This window comes from Rhinichthys klamathensis, unplaced genomic scaffold (genome assembly GCF_029890125.1).
Source record: "Rhinichthys klamathensis goyatoka isolate OS25496 unplaced genomic scaffold, OSU_Roscu_1.1 h1tg000254l_1, whole genome shotgun sequence".
Taxonomy (NCBI): Eukaryota; Metazoa; Chordata; class Actinopteri; order Cypriniformes; family Leuciscidae; genus Rhinichthys; species Rhinichthys klamathensis.
Window position 1 is genome coordinate 4,633,377 of NW_026606776.1, and position 27,246 is coordinate 4,660,622.

Sequence of the window (27,246 nt, forward strand, 5' to 3'; positions counted from 1 at the left end):
CAAAATATATATATATGAATTACATCATATATTTTGATGTAGTTGCAGTTATTACCATGCTTGATCAAACACAGAATACAACCGATATTATCAATAAAAAAAACAATGAAATAACTGAATAATATTCGTGTTCCTTTTAATCATGTCCATCCTCACGATAATGACTACCTATATAACACTTCAGCCACATTGTTCTGAGAACATTGTAACAGAAAATACACGTTTGCATTGATATCATTCTAATATGACAAATTTATTTAGATGTAGTTAACACTTTTTATAACAACTTATTTACAGTTTATTTTGGTGCTAAACAAAAATGGAAAAGGCACCACTGTACATCACAATCTGTGACATTTATTTAAGTGTATTATCAAATTCAAAGACATTTCCCGAAACTAAAGCAAAGAAATATTTTTAGAAATAGTTTTTTATTCTATATAAAATGTCTAATAAATACTCTAAATTCCTAAACTGAAATACAGTTAGATTGTATGTACACAGCAGAAAACCTATACCCTTGTCCAAAATGCACCACACCCATGTAACTTCAATAGTAAATACAGCAAATCTAAGTATATACAGTAGAAATTTGCATAATACAGACCCATTTCTAAAAGTGAGCATCCATTACCATGACATGGACCTCAGAACACAGGAATGGCAATGTAATCTCGCTAATATTTTATCAGAATGTATGCATATGGTTAGTTAATAGAAATAATTAGTCATGGAAATTATATTCATCCCTTTGTTTGATCAGTATAATGCTTGATATATTTTACAAGTTCAGTATTATTTGAATATATATTGTTTGGGAATTGACTGAGAAGACAATGCATAGTGAATAAACAGTAAAGCCATTATGAAAGTACAGAAAAGCTCCATCCGCCAGCTTGAAGCTTCTATCTCTCCGCAAATCCGATAATTTGCAGGAGGAAGATGAAGATCTGGACAATGTCAACATAAAGGGAGAGAGCAGCAAACACATACTCCTCTGGGCTGATGGAGAGCTTCCTGTTCCCAATGAGCAGCTGGGTATGATAGGCCAGAAACTAATATTTAAAAACACACAAACACAAATAAGTGATTTTAGGATGGAAAGAGGGAACAATGTTCCCATGCAGAACCAAAGTCTTCCAAAAAAGGTGGAACTGAATTTGTGAATTGACATACCAGAGTGAATGCAATGGCTCCTATAGCTGCATAGAGCATGTGAAGCCATGGGACCTGAAAAACAAACGAAGAGAACAAGTTAAATTTGTATCAAATTAAAATTTTTGTGCAAATACAAGACGCAAAGTCATGCTTACGTATTTGAATGACAGCACGATAACCGTAATGATGCCGGTCACGAACACCACGATTCCGAGTATGGTGAAAAAGCCTGCACATTTAGTGAAATCCACCTATAGAAGAATAGAAAAGCATGTTAACACACACTTTGACACAATGCCTAGATGTAAAATCATGCTGCTGTTGTTCATATTAAATATGCACCCCACCTTAGTCTGAAAGCAGAAGACTGTTACCGCAACGCACACGACAACAGTGATGCCCAGCGCCATGAACACTGCCTTAGTGCTGTAATAACTGCAAACACAAATTGGTATCACTTTATTTTAGTCCTGTTTCACATGTACATGCCCATGTACTTATTGTAGTAATGACACTAACTGGGTAACTAATAACTAGGTACTAACCCTAAGCCATGTTGTAACATATCTCTCTCTATATATATATATATATATATATACAGACCAGCCACTAAGTCGTAAGCCTATCTTTGAATACTGAGACCCACAAAGCATTTGATCACTGGATTTACAGAAATACTTTCAGTTTTAAGAAGTGTTTTCTCAATATTGCAACATTGCATATCTAACCAGCTCATGACAAATACATTAATCATTATTTTATTTATCACTCAGTGAGTCATTTAAACATGTATTCCTAACATTGGAAGTCTTTTTGTCTTTCAAACACATTAAAATGTACAAATTGATTTCATATTTACATGCAATGCAGGGATTCCCCAACTTTTTTGTTAGCTGATCCTCTTTGACCTAATATACTTGAAGTATTTAAGTTAATAAATGACGTCAATAATAATAAATTAATTTCAAGATTCTCTGATTTCGGTTGACGGTCACATGACATGCAGATAAACAATTTTTTTTATTTATTTATCTTTTAGAGTTTTATTTTAATTGTTTTTATTTCAAAATGATTTATTTTTAATTGAACTTTTTTATGATTCAATTAGCTTAATTAATAGAACCCCAGTCTGGGAAACCCATTAATAGGCAAGTATCGAATATTAAAAATACAGTGGCAACAAAGCATAAAAGGGGGGTGGAAACAAAACCTTTCTATCATTCCATGGACAAAGAAAGTGTAAACAGGGTTTACAGTATATCCATTGAAACACTCTTTTGACAGTCCTCATGCCATTGTCATGCTATTTTACTGTTTTCCCCACTCACTGCATGTTGTGTGAGACATGACTCACCTTGCAATATTTCCAGTCATGAATGATAAGGCCAATGTCTAAAACGAAACAAAATATGCAATGTTATTCAAAGACTTTATGTAACGTCCTTAAAGGGATAGTCCACCTTAGATCACTTGCTAGTCAACTGTTTGATTACCAACATTCTTTAAAATATCTTTTGTGTTAAGAATTTTTATTTGTGGGTGAACTATCCCTTTAATACTTTCTCTACACCATTACATGAAAAAACAATATTGGCCATTACAGGTTTGGCCACATTTCCACTTAATTCATTCAAAGTGAATTTTCCAACTCACAAAAATGGCCAACAGGATAAGGTTCCATGGGAAACGCCTCCTAAAAAGTGACAGAGCAAATGCTAAATCCATTGGTTCACATGACAACTTATGTTTGTAGTGGCTTTTTTTAATGAGGGCTTTAGTTTTTAGAATAAATCAGTTTTTTGTTTATACTGTGGGATGATTTTTGTGTTACTAAACTATGAGCAGTAGCTGCTATGAGGCTGATTCAGAAAAGGAGCGATCATCTCACCTTGGTCCCGTACAGCAAACCAGTACCATGTGTGTGACAAAATAGACAGCACTGGAAAAAAATATTGTTCAACATTTACATTTAATGTTTTAAATGTAAAGTCTTTGAAAATGTGAACAAACAAAATGTCTAAGTTCTTACTATGAAACCCAGTAAATGGCTGGGTTTTTCCTCACATACACTCCTACCGGTTCCCTGTATAAACAAAAACACACATCTGAGTTTAATCACAAAGCCTACCTAAACAAGCAGTGATAAAGTTTAACCTTTTTTTCTGTGAACACAAAGCACATGAAGTAACCACACCGAGAACAGAGACTCACACAAATGTGAAAATAGCCACGATGGCAGCTGTGACAAGAAGCTGAGCAGAAAGGATCAGGTACACCTGCAAAACACAATGGAACCATTATTATCCATTATAATATTCCCACACAATTTTAATTAAAGAGGACCTATTATGCCTTTTTACATGGTCACCTTTCATGTTTCTATTTGAGCATGAAAAAGGTCTGCAAAGTTACAAATCCCACTCCAAAGGGAGCTATTTTCTCCCTGAAACGTTTTGATTGTAGTCTTGAGTTTTCTTTCGGGAACTAACAATATTCCTCATTTAAATAACTGACGCCCAAGGCATAAGAAAGTGTGTTATGGCCATGTCCACGAGATGCTGTTTTTCCACCTGAATCTATCGAATTAATAAGGCAAAACTGACACCTTTGTTAGAAGCGGAGAAGATGAAACGTGTGAATATGGTAAAAGCGTGACATTTCCGAAATGAGTTCAAAGTGGTTGACCAATCACAACACATTGATTCCGTTGACCAAGAAGGAGGGGCTTCATAGAGAGAGGAACTAAACAGAGCGTTGATGACAGACTGGGAAGAGAGCTGCTACTACAATGCAAAATAAGGTGTTTTTGAACATTTAAGCATGAAAACCTATTCTAGTAGACCCCAAATACTATATCAAGACTTTGTAAAAGGGCATAATATGATCTCTTTAATCCTAAATAACAACATTCTCATAAAACTCTTTTACTTTGAAGATGTTGCCAATTATAGAAAAATGGTTCCTTACTTTCCGTATAAAACTGTGACGAACACTGGTACTCTCGAATCCATCTGTGGTGGTAAATCCTTCACCGTCACCTGTAACAATCATGTTTTCAGTGAAAACTACATTTTATGAAGCTCTAAAACCATGATCATCTAAACAAAGATTAAAATAGTAATATTTATTGTGTGACATTTTTAAATCCATATCAATTTTAAATGATGGTTGGGTGTCATTTCTAACAAGTTTTACCCAATATAGTTTGTTAAAGTTAGTGTACTTGTTTACAGTACACTAAACAAGGCAAAATTATCATGTGATGCATGTATGTCCACTGTGTTAGTGGACAAATTAAGGCCGTTTCTCAATACCAAGTACGCAAACTTCGGACTTGCGTCCTTGGTAGTTCGGACTTGCCAAGTTCGACTCAGGAGAACGAACTCCCGAGGACGAGAGGACACGAGTCCAGTTATTCTGAAAATGGAACAGTGCGTTCTTGATCGCGTCACTCAGCGCGCTCTGGCTACTCCGGTGATCTCTTTATGTATATTTTAGGCAACAATAAAACGAAATATGCTACAACTCTGCCTCTTTTCGTCAACAATAAAACAAAATATGTTATAAAGCACCACTCTGCCTCTTTTCATTTAAAAATCTTAAACATAGTAGCCTAATGGCCATGTGGTTCAGGCAATGCGTACATTATCTTCACTGCATATATTTATAACAACATGAACATGATCTTTTTGTTTTCATTTTAAAAATATGAAACATTATTGATTTTTATTGACATTTAACAAACAGAGACAGGGTTGTGTCATTTTATTTTATTGTACATATAGTGAAGAGAATGTTAAAATAAATATAAATATATTTTAAAGAATGTCTCTTTTTGTTAAATGTCAGTTTTAATGATCAATAATATCTACAATGATAAATAAGGCAAACAATTCAAACATAAGTAAGCTCTCTAATAGGCTACAAAGTTAAAGTTAAATAGCCTAAATATATAAAGTTATGAAACTTCACTTTGCCCTCAGCCAAAAAGGATTTTTTTTGCCATGGAACAAACAATAGTTTAATGAGACCAAAGATCGACTTATACACAAGACGAATTATACGTCAAGTTTATCCACTAGACTAGAGACATCAGAGCCAGCGGCAAACGTCAGAAGCACTAGCCGAGGAAAAGCTGTTCCAGTCGGGGTTGATGAGCGTTGAACACCCGGTGAACGCCTGGATGTCACAACTCCGAAAACGTCAGATACATTTTTCAAATAGGCGCTATCTTTATAAATAAACCACAGATTTGAGCTTTAAACAACCACATTCTCGCCTGAAACACTCTTAAAATTACATTTCATGACACAATAACAGTAGTATTTTGATATTACGCGGGTTTTCTCCTCTGCTATTGACGCTTGCTGGTTGGTGCGAGATGCATTCTGGGATACCTGGCTGTCTCAAGTCCGCACAAGTCACCTCTCGATGCATCCTCGGTAAACGGGGCGGATCAAGAACACATCCGGGGATTTGAACTGGACTTGGGTAGATGTGAACTTTGAATTGGAACAGTACTTGGGCAGTGACTGATGAAGTTTCACAAGTCCACAAGAACACAAGTACAGACAAGAACGCATATTGAGAAACAGCCAAGTAAACTAGTGACAGTATGAAAACTCTGTTAGGATTATTTGTGCCAATAGTTAAAGAAATGCCCAACTATGTAAGGGATAATGTGGTGTCAAAATAAATACTGCCGAGGACTTTAAAGTGATATGGTACAGCCAGCTAATATTATTGCAAAAGTTCTGACCAAATAAATAAATAAATGGACATTTAAATGATTTGATTAAATTGCAAGAAAGAGATCAGAGTGATATACAAGACGTGAAAATGCAAAATATAGGAAATCGGTTGCCAATTGACCTGTCAATTTTCCTTCATGATTTATTTTCAGACATCATGAGAATAACGTTATACTTGGCATTTTAACGTGACGTTATAAAACAAGAATATCTATGGCAAGAACTCTTTTCAGTCGCTGCTTTCTTTTCCTCATGATTATTTTCTTTTTTCCCTTTGCAATCCGCTGTAAAAGTATGAAAAAGGACAACATATACTGCACATTTGTGGTCTGTTCTCCCGAATTTAATTTACGATATTTTCCATTAATAATTCACTGGAATGCACGAAGAATCTCTCGTTATTCTCCTCAAATGTTTTCACAGGTAAATGCAATTTATAATCTGTCAAAATTACAGACATCACTTTGAAATAGTATCACGTAATGCTGAAGTTAATGAACATTTTTGATTAAGGCAACATAAGTTACATAATACAGATATATATTAGCCTACTACAGTGATATTTAACCAAAGACTCGCGCTTTTGGGTTTTTTTGGTCTGTTGAAAGTACCTTGTTGATGCTTTTACACTTTTCAATTTTCTTTTAATGTTCGATGGTTGAAGGGTGAGTAGATTAATGTCATCTCATTGTGACACTTTTTTAACGTTTTGCGTTAATAGAGCGAGCCTTTCACTGATTGTTTACAGCTTAATGGAAGTTACACCCATAATTCGCACAAAGCGTAGGAATAAGGTGGATAGTGTCATTAAAAATATATTTTACCACAGCTGCGACTGACCAATGAGAATCAAGTATTCAAGAGAGCCATAATTAAACACTATATTACTGGCCTAACAACACTAATCTGGTTAGAGCTAGAATACAGGGAACACATTATGAAAAATTGTGACTTCAGTGTAAATTCAATTCAATGCCCAGTATATGATCTACTAAAATTAAATTTCCTGAAATTTGATAATTTAAGTAACGAACCACATCCTAAACCACTTGAACTTTGCTACATAGTAAGCTGGCCTGGAGGACAAAACATATTGTTCTTAAATGTTTCAGGAGCATGAACACAGTGATAGTAAAAGCCTATAAAAGTGAAGATTTACTAGATACAAGAAATAATACAACTTGCCTATACCAGGAGGAATGACAGGGATGACTGGTAGACTTGGTGGCGGGTATCCCGCAGGCCGTCCTCGGTATGGATCATTGGGCTGTGGGGGCTGACCTCGGTATGGATCATTGGGCTGTGGGTAAGGCGGTTGTCCCCCGTATGGATCATTGGGCTGTGGGTAAGGCGGTTGTGCCCCGTATGGATCATTGGGCTGTGGGTAAGGCGGTTGTCCCCCGTACCCATTGAAGCCATATGCAGGGCCAGAAGCGGGGTAACCTCCCCCAGGCTGAGGGTTTGAGAGCAGCCGGGAATCATCGTAACCCGGAGGGAAATCTGACCTTGACATGCTGCTTTAACTCCTGCTGGGTAAATAAGATACCATAAGAAACCATTTGTGAAACTAAAGTGCAAGTGCTACAAAATTTAAAATCAGATTTGCACCAAAACAAAAATAAAAAAAATTTTTTTTCCTTCTTTACGAGTACTCAAGTGTTACCCATTTTAAGCAAGAAAACTTGTTTGCTGCCTTTTCAAAAAATTCTCCCATCCAGCCCTAAAATATATTAAAATAACTCTAAATCTATGATAAAGTGTTAAAATATGTAAAACAGCCCATTTATATTTAATGATATATCTGTTATAATGTTATTTGGTCTCCCTACATAATTTATCTCCGGAATACATAGATGCAATAATGTTTTTGTCTTCTTAAATGTAATATTTGTTTTTGTTTTTTTAATCTGCTGTAACGTCTAAATGTCCTCCTTGGGGATAAATAAGGTTATTATCTAAACACCTTAAAGGGGTGGTTGATTATGGTTTCACTTTTCAACTTTAGTTAGTGTGTAATGTTGCTGTTTGAGAATAAACAACATCTGCAAAGTTACAACGCCCAAAGTTAAAGGAAGATATTTGCTTTTAAAGAAAGGGCTACAACAAAAGACTGGAAGGGACTACATGACATTCTTCCCGGGTTAGTGACATCACTAACCCTAAAATTTACATAAACCCCGCCCCCGGGACCACACAGTCCATGTTAAGAAGAGGAAGAGTTGTTGTAGTAGAGCACATTTGTGAGTCTGCTCAAGCTGTCGCATCCTGTTTTTGCATGCTACGTAACACAAGATAGAAAAAAAAATAGAAAAAAATAGAAAAGAACCACCGCTCATCCGTCAAAAAAGTCTTGTAGAGAGGTGCTGCTACATTAAATCATCATGGAAAATTGTAAAAATACAGCAGCCGCACACTCAAACACTCTGCAAGATCAATTTATTAGCAAGCTTTCGGTCTTGCGACCTTCGAAAGCTTGCTAATAAATTGATCCTGTACAGTGTTTGAGTGTGCGGCTGCTGTATTTTTACAATTTTGCATGCTACGTAACACAAATGCAATAGCATGTCACTCTGTAATCATCTTACAACAGTTCCTAACTTGAAACATTTCAAAATTTACCTGAATTGCTTTGCAATTTGTGACTTTCAGTCAATTAAAATGCTTTTTTTCCAGTTATATATTTAGTCATTGAAGATTTCTTAAAAATAGTGTTAAAATATCATCTCGTGCTCAAATGTTTAACAATTGTTGGTAAATTATAATAATAATATTATTATATAGTTATATTATTAATGTCAGTGGTTTTAAAGCAATTTATAAACACCTTTATGAAAAACATAAATAGTAATTATATAGACTTGATATAGAACTAATTGTTTAATGTTAAGATCAACAGCCCTTTTTTGTAATACCTTTCCTAATCATGAAATTTGTCAGTGGTTTTACTGGTTCCCAATTGTTCTACAATTAAGTTATTGAAGTGAGAAAGCAGGGGAAATAATTAATAAAGCATTGCAGGTGTGAGAAGTTCAGTGAGTTTCATTTTTGAAAACAATTTAGACATAAATGTAAATTGACTAGTAGAACATTTCTGAGAGAGCACTAAACTTAGAATATCCTTCCTGCTTCAAGTTCAACGTCTTTTTCCATTAAGACTTCTGTGATAAAGATAGCAATGTAGCTGTGTGGGTTTTGGGAGGTCCAGATGCACAACACAGATAAGTAGACATAAATTCACTCTGCATGTCCGCCCCCACCCAGTGCAAGTCCACACCCAGTGTTTTGAAAGGGTTCTTTCCATTTTAATCCCTACAATGGCATGCATAAAAGACATGAACTGAAGAGTTTTGGAAATACATTATCTGGGAGTACAATCTCCTTGTTATTCAATTAGTTTATGCAAGCGCCACTATTATTATGTAGGCCTGTATAGTTATTATCTGTTGGTTGTAGGCCTGTCACGATCATACATTTTGTGCTGATGATAAATGATCATACGAATACAGTAGGCTCCACAAATATTGGCACCCTTGTTAAATATGAGTAATGCTGACTGTGAAAATTTGTTTTTGCAATTTCTCCTCCAAGCCTTTCATTCAAAATATTCACAAAAATCTAACCTGTAATTAAAGTCAAATAGTTGAAAGGAAAAAAAATCTTATAAAACTAATTTTAAAACTTTTTTTTCCTTAAATATATTAATCACCCCTTCATTTAATACTTTGTGCAACCTCCCTTGATCATTTATCATCAGCACAAAATGTATGATTGTGACAGGCCTACAACCAACAGATAATAACTAACTATACAGGCCTACATAATAATAGTGGCGCTTGCATAAACTAATTGAATAACAGCTTTGGATTTTCTCATATAATGTGTAATATTTAAAATATTCACAAAAATCTAACATTTAATTGAAGTTAATTTACACAAAACATAAATGTGGAATAAATTAAATAAGTGTTTTTCTCCAAAATATGTGTCTCAATTATTGGCACCCCTACAAATTCTAATGAGTAAAAATCTGAAAATATGAACTATATTCTGAAATATATTCCATATGGTATAAGTTCTCAGTAATCAGGAACACTTAAGTGATAAGTCATGACTTCCTGTTTCACTGGGCTATAAATATGAAGTGAAACACAGGCCAAATTCTAATAGTCATCCATCACTGTGGGAAAGACCTGAGGATACAGTCATACCTGTCAAGTATCCCGTTTTGGCCGGGAAAGTCCCGTATTTTACCTTTCTTTCCCGCCACCCTCCCGTATTAGGATTTTCCCGTAAATCTCCTGTATTTTAACCTCCGTTATTGAAAAATAATAATACCCCGGGCGGAGTAAAAAAAAAACATTCCCAATCTGAGCTCTAGCTGTCACTAGCCTCGCGATAACTACAGGTAGGCCTACTGTAGGTGGCAGTTGTCGCGAGGTTAGTGTGTGAGGTCAGATGATGAGTGACAACGCGGGGGAAACAAAAAACAAACAAAACAGAGACCGATGATGGACGCTATGACAGAGCAAGGCACTCCTGCCAAAAAACCAAAACCCTCATGTACTAAATACCGCGATCAATGGGATAGCGAATTTACTTTTCTGAAGAGGAGCAGGGTGGGGGACAGAATGATGTATGTCAGCACGAGAAAGGGTGTTTAGCATGGTACGAAAGATTGTTACAGAGAATAGGATGACGTTAGACAACAGAACTGTTTGCTCTACTCTCATGTAAAATTAACCACTGTGGCCCAGCCCACAAATACACTCCTTCCAAAACAGTTAATACAAAGTCTGCAACAAATGTTCAATAACTCACTAAAAGAGTAAAGAAAAGTTATGTGAAATGAAAAGAAAAACTGCAAATGAAAAGAAAAACTGTAAAAGAAAAGCAATATGAAATGAAAATACTGTGTGGAATGAAAATAAAATGTAAATGTAAGACAAGCAATGTTAAATGAACAGAAAATATGCAAATAAGCCTTTAAATAAATGCTCTTAATATATACCCTATATATACCATACACACATACACTCACCGGCCACTTTATTAGGTACACCTGTCCAACTGCTCGTTAACACTTAATTTCTAAGCAGCCAATCACATGGCGGCAACTCAGTGCATTTAGGCATGTAGACATGGTCAAGACAATCTCCTGCAGTTCAAACCGAGCATCAATATGGGGAAGAAAGGTGATTTGAGTGACTTTGAACGTGGCATGATTGTTGGTGCCAGAAGGGCTGGTCTGAGTATTTCAGAAACTGCTAATCTACTGGGATTTTCACGCACAACCATCTCTAGGGTTTACAGAGAATGGTCCGAAAAAGAAAAAACATCCAGTGAGCGGCAGTTCTGTGGGCGGAAATGCCTTGTTGATGCCAGAGGTCAGAGGAGAATGGCCAGACTGGTTCGAGCTGATAGAAGGGCAACAGTGACTGAAATAACCACTCGTTACAACCGAGGTATGCAGCAAAGCATTTGTGAAGCCACAACACGCACAACCTTGAGGCGGATGGGCTACAACAGCAGAAGACTCCACCGGGTACCACTCATCTCCACTACAAATAGGAAAAAGAGGCTACAATTTGCAAGAGCTCACCAAAATTGAACAGTTGAAGACTGGAAAAATGTTGCCTGGTCTGATGAGTCTCGATTTCTGTTGAGACATTCAGATGTTAGAGTCAGAATTTGGCGTAAACAGAATGAGAACATGGAACCATCATGCCTTGTTACCACTGTGCAGGCTGGTGGTGGTGGTGTAATGGTGTGGGGGATGTTTTCCTGGCACACTTTAGGCCCCTTAGTGCCAATTGGGCATCGTTTAAATGCCACGGCCTACCTGAGCATTGTTTCTGACCATGTCCATCCCTTTATGGCCACCATGTACCCATCCTCTGATGGCTACTTCCACCATGTCACAAAGCTCTAATCATTTCAAATTGGTTTCTTGAACATGACAATGAGTTCACTGTACTAAAATGGCCTCCACAGTCACCAGATCTCAACCCAATAGAGCATCTTTGGGATGTGGTGGAACGGGAGATTCGCATCATGGATGTGCAGCCGACAAATCTGCGGCAACTGTGTGATGCCATCATGTCAATATGGACCAAACTCCCTGAGGAATGCTTCCAGCACCTTGTTGAATCTATGCCACGAAGAATTGAGGCAGTTCTGAAGGCAAAAGGGGGTCCAACCCGTTACTAGCATGGGGTACCTAATAAAGTGGCCGGTGAGTGTATATATATATATATATATATATATATATATATATATATATATATGTGTGTGTGTGTGTGTTTTCATTTAGGCTATAACACCTGTCTTAAAATGTAAGGGATACTGGAGCTTGGTTGGGGTGGTGGGACTGCTCGCGGTGGGCGCCGGAAAATTTCCCTTATTTTCAAATCCAAAACTTGACAGGTGTGTACAGTAATGATGTGTGACAAAAGTTGTTGAGCTGCACAAATCAGGGTTAGGGTTAGAATGCCCTATTCCCCACTGTGAAGCATATGGTGGTGAAACTTTAATGCTGTGGAGCTAATTTTCTTCAAAGACCCTAGACAACTTTTTAGGATACATGGTATCATAAACTCCATCAAGTACCGGCAGATATTCTTTCTTTCAGCATGAAAATGATCTCAAAATAAAAACAGAGTAGTTCACTGACCACAGAATGAAGGTTTTGCCATGGAGATAGTACTCCCCTGACCCAAACCCCATAGAAAACATGTGGGATGAGCTGAAGAAAAGAGTCCACGAGGATGGATCTATGAATCTGAAGGATCTGGAGAAAATCTGTATGGAGGAATGGTCTCAGATCTATTGCCATATGTTCATCAACCCTATTAATTCAGAGCAGTTATCTTGGCAAAGCGAGTTTGTTAATTGTGGAATGTTTTTAAAAAAAAGTTTGTGAATATTTTGAATGAAAGACTAAGAGGAGAAATTGCAAACACTAATTCTCAGTCAGTTTTTCTCATATTTACCAAGGGTGCCAATATTTGTGGAGCCCACTGTTATTGCGATTAACGATTGAATCTAATTTTGTTCATGTTCCTACAGTGTAAGCCTAATATGTTATTTTGTGGCTAATACTAAATATTTGAACTGGAACTCCAACCCCCCTTGAAATTCACTCCCTGGACTCAGACCCCCGCATTTCCAGCCTCGAATATAACATAACATAACATAATTTATACGAAAGAAGACCTTTTGACTATATGTATTTAGCCAACATTCTTTTTCATATTATTTGGTAAATGTGATTGAAATTTAAACTGCACAATTATTGTGGTTATCTCAAAAATATTACAAGAAAGAAAGAATAATCGAATGTGTAATCGAATAGCCACGATCACATGATTAGTCAACAATCGTGACCCGCCTAGCTGGCTGCCACTTTCCCTCTCACAGTTGTGATCACAGCAAAAAAAACATTAACCACATTTTAAACAGTCTTCCTGGAAAGAAACAGCCGACAAGGCACAGCCCATGAAAGGCCTTATAGTAAGTGGTTTGAAAACAACTAGCATTCCCTCAGCAACTAAGTTTTCCTATGCTTAAGTTTAGGAAGTGAGATTTTTGGAATTTGAACGTTACTTGTTTTTTTACGCGTTAAAGCAGTACTTGTGCGCCAGGATCAGCACTTCCTCTTATCAAACAGATGTAAAGCAGCTCACACAGAACCACACAGTGAGGTCAGCATGAACATGTGACACACATCTGCTAAGGAAAATCTGATTCAAGCTAATTCAAAGTCTAACCATGAGTAAATCGGTTCATCATTTCCTGAAAGTATCCTGGGAAAAGGCGTTTCTACATTTCATGTGCGGGGAGGAGTGACTTGACAAATTCACAATCTTTAAAGCGCAAATAAACTGAGTCATAGGAAGTTACTAAAGGACCAAAACATTCCAGGATATGTGACAGAACTCTAAGAACAACATACAACCATGTTTAATGTCACCTTTTTACTTTCAGACCATGCACATTGAAGGACTTTCTTGTGTATCTACCTCTATGGTATGCAGGCTATTTATAATGTTTACAAAAACATGGAGGGTGCCGTGTAATTCAAGCCAGACTGGAAAAGAATGTCTTCTTTCTTGTTTCAGCTCAACACTGCCAGCATGAGTCAAGCAAGCCCTCCACACACTGTTACACCATTATGTACTCTGCTAAGCAACCTTTTAAATATAAAGTGGAAAATAAACTACACTTTCTTCACTCTCCGTACCGGTCCACCCTGGTGCATGAGATTTGCCAAAATGTTATGCAATCTGTCATGTTCAACTAAATATTACGCAGAGATAAAGTTAAAACTTTTACAAAAAAAAAATTCTGACAAAATTGATCAGGCACAGTGGAATTTACTAATACTATATCTGCATTGAATATAAAACATTATTAAAGGGATGGTTCACCCAAAAATTATAATTATGTCATTAATTACTCACCCTCATGTTGTTCCATAAGACTTCCGTTTATTTTCGAAACAAAAATGAAGCTCTTTTTGATGAAATCTGAGAGAACCAATGAGGTTTATTCTCGTGTGTTAAACAGCATTTTGAGCTTCCGCAAGAACCAATGAGGTTTGTTCTCGCGCATCAATCAGGTTCGGTTGAGCTTTTGTTTATGTTCGCTGATCAATGTTATGTGAACAAAAGCCTACATTTAATCAATTTATCATATAAAGTGATTGAGTCTCTTCAGAGAATTTGGACTAAACCGCTCAATTCATATGGATTAGTTTTAGGATATGAACTTTTTGAAGCGCCAGTGGTAGTTGCGTAGCTGTCAATGGAGGGACAGAAATCGCTCACATTTCATCAAAAAGATCTTCATTTGTGTTCCGAAGATGAACGAATGTCTTACAGGTTTGGATGGAAGGGAGTGTGTTAATTATTGACAATTTTCATTTTTGAGTTAACTAACCCTTTATAATCAATCTGAAACAACAACAAGAAAAACAGGCGGTTTCAATGCCTAGTAAGCTGCCTACTTAGCGTTTTCCATCATAATTGCATTCAATGCCCAAAAGTTGTTTAGCTACTAGCTAGGCAGCTCAGAGGTTTTGAAACAAGCCACAGAAGGTATCCCATTCCTATGGGGGCTGGAGTGCATTTTAGGGAAAGTGTTATTATCTTACTCCCATTTTCCTAGAATACAAGTTCATCTTTAAAAATACACTAGAAGTCAATTAAGTTATAAATACAAAACTTAAACAGACTAGAAGTCAATTAAGTTATGAAAACAGGCTAAGTCACGACTAAAAGATGTGATCGAGAGCTTTTTGACGTCATTGAACATGTTCACATATCTTGCCCTCACTCACCCTTGCAAATATTTACCATGGTAACCGTAGTTTTCGCCTAAATAGCAGCTGCTACATATATTTTACTACTGTAAAAGCTTAATAGATTAATCATTTGACGTAAAAAACCTTTTGAACAGTAATTTATGTTTTACAAGACCACGTGATTGTACAACATAGCAATAATATTCTTACCACGCGCTGTCGACAATCCAGAAAACTTTATACGATCGATGCCGAAGCTTGGAAAAAGAAATATCAGACGATATAATCCTTCAGACTGAGCCTATTGAAATAAAAACCCGGTAGTTGAAACCCTGATCCACCGTCTTCAGTGTCACTTCAACAAGCCAGCAGTCAGTCGATGACGTTCATTTTAATAGTGCTCATGATGCTTATACAAGCCAGCAGGTGGAGTCAAAAGAGTCTGAAATATTGCGTTTAACTAATCGACAAAATAGCCGTTGTACCAATAAAAGTATGCTTTGGCCCTGAATAAAATGACACCGACACCTAAATAGTCTTGTCTCTCTGTTCTCTTTATGTAACAACGCTTCTCCCCCAAAAAACTCTGTCGAGGTGTGGTGAAGTTGACACACCCAACCCAAGCTACACCATTATTTATATTAGAACAAGGCAGGCTGTCATGTGTGTGTGTTCTTTCGGTCGCTTCCGTTGTCTTACACCAGGTGGTGCTAAATTGCAGTTCCTACCTTTCAGCAATTTCTCATTTTAAAGGGATAGTTCACCCAAAAATGAAAATTCTGTCATCATTTACTCACCCTGAAGTTTTTCCAAAGTCATTTCTTTCATCTGCTGAACACAAAAGAAAAAAGATATTTAGAAAAATATGAGGAACCAAAGTTGACTGGCCCAATGACTTCCATAGTAAAAACAAAACAAAAAACATGGAAGTCAATTGAGCGAATAGATATAGATATATACAAAAATAAGATAAGAGCTAGAGGTTTTATAGGTAAAACACGCTGTGTAAAACATGCATGGAGTGTGCAATGCAATATTTGTTCAAAAACAGTCTATGAAATGTTATCGCCTAATAATAGCTGCCAGATACAAATAATGCACCTTATAAAAATGCATGAAGATATAGAAAAAATAAAATACGAGGCAAAGGAGTAACGTTACTTCTGGACACTCGTAGTTGTACCTTTTAATTGCGTCATCGTCGACACGCCCTCTAGAATGGCGCTTCCGGAATGGACAGTGTATTTACTTTGTATTGCTTCAGTATGTGGAGGGTTTTACATCTGTCGTTTCCCTAAATGCGCCAGAAGAAGTGCATGGAAAAACAGCCTGATCGGTAAACTGATGGCTCGCACAGAGAAACCACTGTTTTGGATAGCGTAAGTGGCTTATTTGGCCTGCTGCGGCAGTCTGTTTTTATGTTTACACAGTCTAACGTTACTGTTTTTATCCACTCTATCGTAAATGATGTTTACCTAAACAGTTTTGTACGTGATATTGAAATATAAACGATTTACTTATCGTTCCCCTCAGTGAATGTCACTGATTTGTCATTTTATCATGGTCAGTGATTAATGTAGCTATCTAATGAAAATCTACGTCCAGTAAAATGTAAAACGTCAACACCATGAAATTGAAATCGATCAATGAAATTATGCTTTCTTATTAAACAAACTAGGGTACTTGTAATTAAGTTCACTAGCCTAAACACTTAGAAACATTCATTCACTCCCCTAATTGATTATTTAGTTTTAATTTACAACATTTCTGCCCAAATATCATAATAACTAACTATTATAAGTATTAAAATGCCAGAGGGTGGGGGACAATTTCATAGGGGAACCTGCATAAAACACTCATCTTTAAAAACACTTCCAGGTACTCTCTGTATACGCGGACCAAACTTGGGTACATATTTCATAAAAGGCAGATGAGGAAAGCACGGGAGCGGTACCCCACTGGCCACTCCAGAACTCAACCTACTATAATAAACGGTGAGCAGAAACACCTTTTTCCATCATACACTCAACAGCTGATTACCAATAATTAACGTCACTATTATTTTCAACAGGCATCAAGATAATACCAGTACCCATCTTATCAGACAACTACAGCTATGTGGTTATTGACACTGCATCCAATACGGCTGTTGTGGTTGATCCTGCCGACCCTCAGCCTGTTCAGGTTGGATTTAAAACAAGGGGTTTCAGAAATAGTTTTCTGGATTATATATCTTACTGTAATGAAATTGCCAAACCCATGTGGTTTTGTGGAAATGACTCCCTCATCCTCACTGGTTTACCAAAATTGTGGAAGATGGAATCATTTTCAGTTATTTTTATTGGAAATCTGTCATTGTAATGGACAGATTCCAGTTTTTCATTCTCACAAATGCAAAAGTGCAGTAGTACTTTTAAGTACACTAGTAATATCAAAATATTTAGGACCCTTCATATACATGAAGAGATGCTTTCTGGGGATGTGTCATGTATAAAGTCACATGTGTCACTTATCTTTCACATGATATTAACCACAGCCCTAGATTTGTTTCTCATTTCTCATCTTATTTCATGGTCTGTCTTCTTCACACCCACACAGGCATGTCTAGAGGAAGAGGGGGCGGCATTACAAGCTGTTCTGTGCACGCACAAGCACTGGTAAGACCAAATTTGAAAATGCCAAAAATCTATACAGCCTGATATGCTGCATAATGTATTAGCAGAAATTGTATTGCTTTTATTTTTATTATGAAGATCCTTTTAGTGTTGTAAGATCATATTGCACCAGTTCTAAGACACATGAGGCATCTAACAATCTTTAAAGGGTTAGTTCACCCAAAAATAATAATATTGTTTCAAACCCATAAGACTTTGTTCATCTTCGGAACACACATGAAGATATCGTTAATATTCTCACAATTTCCCCCATCCATTGAAAGTAAACAACCAAAATTGACATGCTTCACAAATGACAAAAAGACAAGAAATCCATAGACACAATCACTTTATATGATGAAAATATCTAATTTAGGTTTTTATTAACATAAAAACTTTGACCAATGCACATGCATAGAGCACATCAAATATGGTAAAGTGAGTATCTCTCTTCAGAAGACTTGGATACTTTTACTATGTGTTTTTTTTTAAGCTTGAAAATGTTGGTTGCATGGATTTTCAATGGTTGGACAAAAATGATGTAAGAATATTAAAATATATTGTTACGGCCCCTGGTCTAGGTCAGGGTGTAACATAAACAACAAAACCAATTCCTCTAGTTAGCTTGAGTTTATTGCTATTTTCTTGCCCTCTGAGTTGTTTACAGGGTCGCATTGTTTTGACATTCTTAAAACAATATCTTGAAAATACAGAATCAAACAAGCAGGGGAAAAGATTAGAAGCAAGATATTCAGGGGTGAGCTAATGCCAAAACAATAAACCAAACAGAACTAACTTTCCCACGAAAACTACCTTTCCTGTGAATCAAATAAAAGAAACAAAACATACAATGAAATACCCTATCTCCTTAACTAGCACAATAACCAGGAGAAAAATAACGGCCTTTCGGCCTACAAAGAAAACAAGACACTCACCCCCTACGGCTTCTCAAATTAATCATAAACATACATATACGATCACAGGCACTGGTGTGCTAGGTACAGATCACACAGTATCAAAGTAGTTACACAATACTCTGCTAACACAAGCTAAGAGCACATAAATCACACGATTGGGCTACATTTTCACCGGCTGACAAACACACAGTACAACTCCGGGGCCATCAAAGAGGCAGAGAGCACCCTCTACAGGAATTCCGGGGAATTTATAGTCCAGGCCTCTTCTCTGATCCAACCACCCATAGCGTTGCATTAGATCCAGGACCAATCCTAAAGGAGAAGGAGACAACAATAAACAACAGCAGAAACAACATAGCTGCATTACGTCACAACCGTAACAATATCTTAATTTGTGTTCTGAAGATGAATGAAAGTCTTATGGGCTTAAAATGACATGAGAAAAGGATAAACTTTTAATTTCTGGGTGAACTTAACCACATCGAGATTGAATAGCTAAACACAAAAATTAAATCAAAGTATTTATATACATTTTTCCCTAACCAGGGACCACAGTGGAGGAAACAGGGCTCTAAAGAGGCGGTACAGTTCCTGTCGAGTGTATGGGAATGCTATGGACAACATTCCAGGCCTCACACAGTCAGTACCTTTGAATATATAATAATTTCAGATGACGTTGGGTATTACTTGTGAGCATGAGACGGACCACTTAAATTGATGTTTTGTGAATTTAGCCCCCTTTCAGACAAAGACACAATAGATTTTGGAACTCGCCTGCACTTCAGGGCCTTCTTTACACCTGGGCACACAGTGGGTCACATGATCTACCTGCTCGATGGCCGGGTGATCGGTGGCCCCAGCAGCTTGTTTTCAGGGGATCTGGTATTCCTCTCTGGATGTGGTGAGTGTGGCAATAAACATTGTTATCTCAGAGTGCTCTTAAAATGTCATTGTATCATTTTTGTTTAAAATAAAGTGTTATTGTTCCCTGCCTTCAATGTTTGACATTTAGTGTACAAATGCTTAAATTACGATTTACCCCACACCGATGCACAGCAAGGCATGTCAACTGCAAACAAGAATTCTTAAATCCAGCTAGGTCTATTTAAAGCTCTGACTCATTTCCAACCCTTGTAGGGAGAATGTTTGAAGGTAATGCCTCAACTATGTTGTCATCTCTGGATACTGTGGGATCGCTGAACGATGATACTCTGCTTTGGCCTGGTATGAAAACACAAGTTTGTTTTTTTATAGTCTTTTCACACTTGAAGTTGTTAACCAGAGTCAATTTTGTCCTTAGGGTATTTGTTTCATGTTTCAGACTGTTCATACTTTATCCTGGGATCATAATAAATACTGGATAGACAGTTATTTTGGGTTTATTGGACAGAACAGAACCTGTTTGCGTGTCTCTTCATGACTCCAATTAAAGCTTTTGGTGGCAATTTTGAACAGTTCCCTTAGGCGCTGAAACTAAGCACAATGCATGAGAGTGTCTGCAACTATATAAATTGTATTAATTATTTATGGCATTCTTGCACCACATTTAGGGCTTTTTGCACTTGAAATAGTTAACCCTGGGTCATTTTAAACCCTGGGTATTTTGCTTCATATTTCACAATGCTCATAATTTACCCGGGGTTAATTTATCCTGGGTAATCATAAGCTGACATTTTACACTGTACATTCCCTTAACCCTGGGTTAATTGTCATTGATTGGACAAGCCCAGCATGCAACCTGTTTACATAAAGGCATAATACATAAATCATTATACATAATGTAGCATTGCGCATCCTTATATTATATTGTCGACTTTTTTTTTTGTGAATGGGTTTTGCGGACTAGAGGCAAGAATTAAGCAGTGCTAACCCTACTCCGGAACAGGGTTTTATAACCCTGGGAAAAAAGCAGTGCTAACTCCGCTTCTAAATTACAAGTTTTGAAACGTTGCTTTACCTGGGGTTTGTTGGAAATTTCAGAAGTGAAGACCAGGAGTCATGGATGTATCTTCATTGAGAACACAAGCTGTTGGCAGCTGCAGTCATCAAGTCTAACTAAGGCAGTGTACATTGTAGTTAATTTAGATTTTAGGAGGCAGTGCTTAGAAAATGGAGACAAAGCACCTGGGTGATGACCTTAAACTAAGCATGCAAATGACGTATCCAGGTATAGGAACCAGCCCCAGAGTCTAGTGTTACCAGTCCTAATCTAATCATCATAACTATTCAAGGAATGGGACAGGGGCTCCAAGAGCCATTAAAGACAAAAGGTGAGAGTCTCAGCAATCTGACTCATATTTGTCTTACAATAAAGAGAACTGGACTGGCAGGAACCTCTTGCTAAAATCTTTGTCTTACAGAATCATTTATCTGATTTCATCATCTTGTACTTCCCCTTAATTGTTCATGTGATTATTGTGTTATGTAAGGATGTAGGATCAGCAGATCTTAAACAGATTCTTAAATTTGTAATCCCACAGGTTTAAAAGCTTTAAAAGGATTAAGTGTAGTGTGAAAAACCCTATTTTGAATCATATACTGGATTTAACCCAGGGTTAATTGTAATGTCACAAGCCTGATTGTAATTTTTAGTTTTTGTGCACAACTTTTTTTGGTTTTATGCTTTTGTAAACTAGCACTTGGGTGTGATTCTAAGGAAAAGCTACATGTTCTTGTTAATAAAGTTGGTCCTTTTTTCTCAGGACATGAGTATGCTGAAGATAACCTTCTGTTTGCTGCTGAAGTGGATCCTTGCAATGTTGTACGGGAGCAGAAGCTGCAGTGGGTGCAGCAACAGAGAAGTCAGAGATTGTGTACAGTAAGGAAGATGAGAATTCTATTAAAAATCCTCCTATCAAATAAGGCCAAGATGTCCAACATAATTGTTACCAAGCTTGATTTAAAGGAATAGTTCACCCAAAAATGAAAATTATGTCATCAATTACTCCCCCTTATATCGTTTAGTCTTTCATTCATCTTCAGAACACAAATTAATATATTTTTAATGAAATCTGAAAGATTTAATCATTTAGGCTTTTACTAAGCCATTGATCAGTGAATGTACATAGAGCACTCAAATTTGGTAAATGTAAGCTCAAGCATAATTTAGGTATGAAAACCGGAGGGGTAGAGGAGCGCTTCCTGGACTCCAAAGTTTGATTAAGATAGAGGTGCTCTTTGGATGGGAAACTAAATACCAAAAAAGCAACAAAAAAAAAAACTCTTGGAGCCCCCCTTTTTTGATTTTTGATAATTTAGGTATGGTTGAGCTATTTACCATATTTGAGTTCTGTTGGCTAATCAGTGTTTTTATTTGAATAAAAGCCTAAATTAAATCTGTTTGTCATGTAAATTGTAAAGCGATTGTTTCTCTTCACAAGACTTTGATTAAATAAATTGCACTTAATATGGATTTATTTTACAATCTCTTTATGAACATTTTGAACCATCACAGTTTTGGATTAACAGATTTTCAGCGACATAAAACTCTCAGATTTCATTAAAAATATCTTTTGTGTTTCGAAGAATAATGAAAGTCTTATGAGCGACATGAGAGTGGAAAATTAATAATAGAATTTTAATTTTTGGGTGAATTAACCCTTTTAATGTAATTATCTCTCCTCTTTATACAGTGTCCATCCACTCTAGCAGAGGAGAAGCAATACAATCCTTTCCTGCGGAGCCACTCCCAGGATCTCCAGGGGGCACTGGGCCTGCAGCAGAAGCAGGACGAGGACTGGACGTCATATCGCGCCCGTGTTTTAGAGGAGCTGCGTAGACGGAAGGACATTTTTAAGGACCGATAAGGCTTTTATCCTCTTACATTTGGAGGTTGCAACCACTGAAACCATTCCAAGCTAAACGTACTGCTCCGTACATATAAGTGAGCTGGATTAAAACTATGGATTAAAAGCATTAACTTAATGTGAATTTACACAGTGACCTGAAAAGTGAAGGTTTTGTGCAGAGAGTGAAGTTGACTTGGGCATTATTTTGTATACAAAAATAGGTTTCTTTGAACTTTTAAGTATTTGGTACGCTGAAAGGCATTGTTTGAACTGAAAAATATTTCAATTTGTCTTGATTTGTTTGTTAATTTTTTTTTTTTTTTTTTTTTTTTTTTTTTTTTTTTTACCCTTGACTGTGTTGGAGCTGCTCCCAGCGTTTTGAATAACTATGGTACCACCACAAGCACTGATATTTATGTACTGGTTGTCATAATAAACCCATGAATTGACTAACTAATATGTCTATATTACATGTGTTCTATATTCCATGTGTTGCACTGTGGAAATCATAGATATATGTGGAAATAGTGTGGCGCGATTACAAGAAGGTTTACGACGACAGTTGTTAACAACATCGTTACCAAGGAAACCAAAGATGCTAATAAGTTGGAGGCATGAACGAAAAACACAAATAGACCCTAAATAAAAAGGTTTAAATGCCTAGCGCTAATATAGATGCCGTTAGTAGTTTGGGCTGTTTCCTGTCGTGTTAAAGCTATATGTGTCAGTTTGTTGTTGATTCTGATTTTTAATAGCATTAGCAAAGTAGCTCGTTTGATCATTAGCTGAAGCACCGTATGATCCAGGTATAGCAGTAAAGAAACAAAGACGCGAGTAGTTTTAAAATTCTCAATATTATTGAGAATAACGATATTAAATATATATATAGGTCACAGTTAGGCAGTTATTTTGAACTAATGTTGTGATAATCTCTGGTTTTATCTGGACTCTAAGACATGGAGGAGAATGAAACCGTAGAACTGAAAGCTTCAGTTAATGCAGTGGAGTTTATTCACGGCATTGGTAAGTAATTTTTTGTGGTTTTTTTTTTCCATTGGTAAGTAAGTTAATTTAAACATGATTATGATTCAATAAATGACGTCACTTTTAAAGTTTGCCTGTCAGAGACGCTATTTTAGGGTTAGGGACCATCTGTTAATGACATCAATGTCCTTCACGTTCATAAAGTTGCACTGTCTGTCTGTAGCTATTCCTGCTAAAAAAAAAATCTTATTTTTTATGTATAATTTGAACAGAATATATATATACACTCACCGGCCACTTTATTAGGTACACCTGTCCAACTGCTCGTTAACACTTAATTTCTAAGCAGCCAATCACATGGCGGCAACTCAGTGCATTTAGGCATGTAGACATGGTCAAGACAATCTCCTGCAGTTCAAACCGAGCATCAGTATGGGGAAGAAAGTTGATTTGAGTGACTTTGAACGTGGCATGATTGTTGGTGCCAGAAGGGCTGGTCTGAGTATTTCAGAAACTGCTAATCTACTGGGATTTTCACGCACAACCATCTCTAGGGTTTACAGAGAATGGTCCGAAAAAGAAAAAACATCCAGTGAGCGGCAGTTCTGTGGGCGGAAATGCCTTGTTGATGCCAGAGGTCAGAGGAGAATGGCCAGACTGGTTCGAGCTGATAGAAGGGCAACAGTGACTGAAATAACCACTCGTTACAACCGAGGTATGCAGCAAAGCATTTGTGAAGCCACAACACGCACAACCTTGAGGCGGATGGGCTACAACAGCAGAAGACTCCACCGGGTACCACTCATCTCCACTACAAATAGGAAAAAGAGGCTACAATTTGCAAGACCTCACCAAAATTGAACAGTTGAAGACTGGAAAAATGTTGCCTGGTCTGATGAGTCTCGATTTCTGTTGAGACATTCAGATGTTAGAGTCAGAATTTGGCGTAAACAGAATGAGAACATGGAACCATCATGCCTTGTTACCACTGTGCAGGCTGGTGGTGGTGGTGTAATGGTGTGGGGGATGTTTTCCTGGCACACTTTAGGCCCCTTAGTGCCAATTGGGCATCGTTTAAATGCCACGGCCTACCTGAGCATTGTTTCTGACCATGTCCATCCCTTTATGGCCACCATGTACCCATCCTCTGATGGCTACTTCCACCATGTCACAAAGCTCTAATCATTTCAAATTGGTTTCTTGAACATGACAATGAGTTCACTGTACTAAAATGGCCTCCACAGTCACCAGATCTCAACCCAATAGAGCATCTTTGGGTTGTGGTGGAACGGGAGATTCGCATCATGGATGTGCAGCCGACAAATCTGCGGCAACTGTGTGATGCCATCATGTCAATATGGACCAAACTCCCTGAGGAATGCTTCCAGCACCTTGTTGAATCTATGCCACGAAGAATTGAGGCAGTTCTGAAGGCAAAAGGGGGTCCAACCCGTTACTAGCATGGGGTACCTAATAAAGTGGCCGCTGAGTGTATATATATAATTTGATTTACTATTATAACTTTGCAGGATGGAGGGTTTGTGCCAGTTATTGTGATAAATCATGAAGCACTGACATCTACATAAATGTGTCTTAAATGAATGCACTGACTGTTTCTGCAAGTATTTTCAGACCCACTAACTGTGATCATCATAAATTAATCTTCAGTCAAGAGACTAACAGTACGTGATTGCAACGGTCTTCTAATTGAAAGCCATTTTGCTGTCACTTATAGGATCCAGGGATCTGGACGATTGTTTGTTTGCGGATTCACTTGTGACTGTGTCAGATTCGGGCAGGGAGCTGGGAGACTTCTCTGTGAGAGTCACCAAGGCGAGTTACAATGAGGAGCTTTGCTATCTGCTCCATGCCAACAGTCATGGAACGATCGATGACATTCCTTGTGGCACATCCATTGAAGGTGTGAATTATTTCTTCTCTTTATTATTTGTTAGTGAGAACACACATGGCATTTGTATATTTTTTTTAATCTTTTCTTAAAGTTAAACTCTGTGTTTGTTCCCTTGTGTTGTTGCCAGCCTACATATCCAGAAAGCTTGATATACTGGAAGAGAATCATCATGAATATGTAAAGGTATCTTTTCTATCGACTTAAAGCAAAGTTTATGAAAAACGTAGGGTAGGTTCCGTTTAATTCAGTTTAATTTGATGCAATAAATGAAATAATCGAAATCGAAATGTAAAGCCACCCAAATCTGAGCTGTTGTAAACATTCCAGCTGGAAAAGCAGACGGTGGACCGGAAGGTACATATTGTTAGACAGGATGATCAACTAGTGGTAAACAGGATCATCTCAGAGAAAGAGGTGAGTGCTATGCTGCACAACATATGTTGAATACGTTGACTTAAATATGTGCAAAAAAAAAAGTATAATGAAATTTCTCATCTTTTAACTCATTCTTTAGGGAGTGAAGACTCAAACCCACACATTTCCATTGAGTTCTCTAAAAGGCTTTGTCTCTGAGGCGTCCAACTTCCTGATCCTGCGCATTCTGGCTCGGCAGAAGACTGTTCCAGAATACATGACGTTCCTGTCATTTGATGCAGATACAGTGCTTTCTAAATCAGTTTATGTAAGTCCATGGAGATTATTGCTTATAGTTCAACCCTTGGATGTTTTTTATAGGCCAAATTTATATGAACAGTACATGTATGATTGAAGGTGGTGGGCTTTTTATCATTTTTGCGTGATCCACTTGTTTGCTTCAGAGAGCACTTGGGTGGAAGAAGCAGATGATTGGTGAAGAGCTAGTCGAAATCTTTGGGATTGAAAGGACTGTCTCCTCTGCAAAGGACTCCTCAGCAACTTGGCATTGCTTCTTCATACCTGATGGGTAGAATACTCTCTTCGTTTTTTGCTAAAAAGAAACATTTGAGTGGATGATAGCTGTTGATTAGCATCCTTCAAACAAAACCAAAGCTGCCATACATAGTTGTTTACAAACTCAAAGCTTTTTTCAGCAGCTACAGAAGTTTTAAAGATTTGACCTTTGTTTGAACATTAATGTTTCCTAAAATATTTTACATTTAGGCATCTGGCAAGCAGAGTGCAGTTGGGCTCACCTGCCATTATGAAGCTACTGCATTTGCCATTCTTGCTCGATGGAGGTTTGAAGACCTTAACACTTGGCAGTCTGCTCCTTTGTGATCAGAAGTAATCTTTAAGCTTTAAAGTTAAAAAAATATGAATAAAACAAAGCTTTTTTTTTTTAGAGGAGAAAGACCAAATTCCTGTGTTTGAGAAGAAGCCACTCATCTGGGAGGAAGATATGGAGCTTTACTCAAAGTTTCTTGACAGAAAGGTGCCTATAACTGTTCATAAGCATTTAACTGATGCCATATATCACTCAAGAATATCAGAAGCAAATTTTATATAAGCAAATTTGTGACTCACTTGTTTATGACATAGGAGGAACTCAAAGCGGACTACTCCTCCTACATCAGACAACACCCTGAGCTAAAGGCTTTAATGGCAGACTTCCTGCAGTTCCTGCTGTTGAGGAAACCTCAAGACGTCTTCTCCTTTGCTCGTGACTTTTTTGCACCCTTTGCCTCTCAAAATCCTTCAGGAAAATCCCATAATGACTCCCAATAATTTCCATAGGGATAATAAACACTAACAAATTGTGTGATGTAGCAGAGATTGAAAATAAAGGTTTTCTTCTAATAATG

The 27,246-nt window shown here is 37.2% G+C and overlaps 3 protein-coding genes across 5 annotated transcripts; 2 read left to right on the forward strand and 1 right to left on the reverse strand.

Moving 5' to 3' along the window:
• Window positions 1–237: 237 nt before the first annotated feature.
• On the reverse strand, window positions 238–15,747 carry tmbim1a (transmembrane BAX inhibitor motif containing 1a). Of its 2 annotated transcripts, none has more exons than XM_056267084.1 (13): window positions 15,421–15,747; window positions 7,191–7,435; window positions 7,101–7,157; window positions 4,126–4,196; window positions 3,370–3,434; window positions 3,188–3,241; window positions 3,047–3,097; window positions 2,812–2,851; window positions 2,513–2,550; window positions 1,506–1,593; window positions 1,314–1,409; window positions 1,177–1,230; window positions 238–1,055 (listed from the first exon to the last, which is right to left on the reverse strand). In XM_056267084.1, the coding sequence occupies exons 2-13, from the start codon at window positions 7,420–7,422 to the stop codon at window positions 906–908; spliced, it is 996 nt and encodes a 331-aa protein (XP_056123059.1). In that variant the 5' UTR covers window positions 7,423–7,435; window positions 15,421–15,747; the 3' UTR covers window positions 238–905. The 2 variants fall into 2 exon arrangements, with proteins under 2 accessions (XP_056123059.1, XP_056123058.1); XM_056267083.1 differs by having other exon boundaries at window positions 7,191–7,438; window positions 15,421–15,746.
• Window positions 15,748–16,400: 653 nt separating this feature from the next.
• Window positions 16,401–22,688, forward strand: pnkd (PNKD metallo-beta-lactamase domain containing). Its single transcript, XM_056267015.1, has 9 exons — window positions 16,401–16,589; window positions 17,089–17,204; window positions 17,282–17,394; window positions 17,809–17,867; window positions 19,328–19,420; window positions 19,516–19,682; window positions 19,919–20,005; window positions 21,484–21,599; window positions 22,414–22,688. Exons 1-9 carry the CDS (start codon window positions 16,429–16,431, stop codon window positions 22,585–22,587), a joined length of 1,086 nt encoding a protein of 361 aa, XP_056122990.1. The 5' UTR covers window positions 16,401–16,428; the 3' UTR covers window positions 22,588–22,688.
• Window positions 22,689–23,163: 475 nt separating this feature from the next.
• On the forward strand, window positions 23,164–27,246 carry catip (ciliogenesis associated TTC17 interacting protein). Of its 2 annotated transcripts, XM_056266910.1 has the most exons (10): window positions 23,164–23,375; window positions 23,524–23,592; window positions 25,289–25,474; window positions 25,593–25,648; window positions 25,793–25,879; window positions 25,980–26,147; window positions 26,284–26,408; window positions 26,606–26,682; window positions 26,788–26,876; window positions 26,984–27,246. In XM_056266910.1, the coding sequence occupies exons 2-10, from the start codon at window positions 23,526–23,528 to the stop codon at window positions 27,167–27,169; spliced, it is 1,041 nt and encodes a 346-aa protein (XP_056122885.1). In that variant the 5' UTR covers window positions 23,164–23,375; window positions 23,524–23,525; the 3' UTR covers window positions 27,170–27,246. The 2 variants fall into 2 exon arrangements, with proteins under 2 accessions (XP_056122885.1, XP_056122886.1); XM_056266911.1 differs by lacking the exon at window positions 23,164–23,375 and having other exon boundaries at window positions 23,424–23,592.

Bases quoted from the DNA above. Each gene is read 5' to 3' on its own strand.
- catip (XM_056266910.1), top strand. From the start codon at position 23,526: ATGGAGGAGAATGAAACCGTAGAACTGAAAGCTTCAGTTAATGCAGTG. The intron at 26,409-26,605 runs GTAGAATACTCT...TTTTACATTTAG, and splicing joins TGCTTCTTCATACCTGATGG to GCATCTGGCAAGCAGAGTGC. The intron at 26,877-26,983 runs GTGCCTATAACT...TTTATGACATAG, and splicing joins CAAAGTTTCTTGACAGAAAG to GAGGAACTCAAAGCGGACTA.
- tmbim1a (XM_056267084.1), bottom strand. From the start codon at position 7,422: ATGTCAAGGTCAGATTTCCCTCCGGGTTACGATGATTCCCGGCTGCTC. The intron at 3,435-4,125 runs GTAAGGAACCAT...TGTGTTTTGCAG, and splicing joins GTCACAGTTTTATACGGAAA to GTGTACCTGATCCTTTCTGC. The intron at 3,098-3,187 runs GTAAGAACTTAG...ATTTTTTTCCAG, and splicing joins GCCATTTACTGGGTTTCATA to TGCTGTCTATTTTGTCACAC.
- pnkd (XM_056267015.1), top strand. From the start codon at position 16,429: ATGGCGCTTCCGGAATGGACAGTGTATTTACTTTGTATTGCTTCAGTA. The intron at 17,395-17,808 runs GTTGGATTTAAA...ACACCCACACAG, and splicing joins CCGACCCTCAGCCTGTTCAG to GCATGTCTAGAGGAAGAGGG. The intron at 21,600-22,413 runs GTAAGGAAGATG...CTCTTTATACAG, and splicing joins GAAGTCAGAGATTGTGTACA to TGTCCATCCACTCTAGCAGA.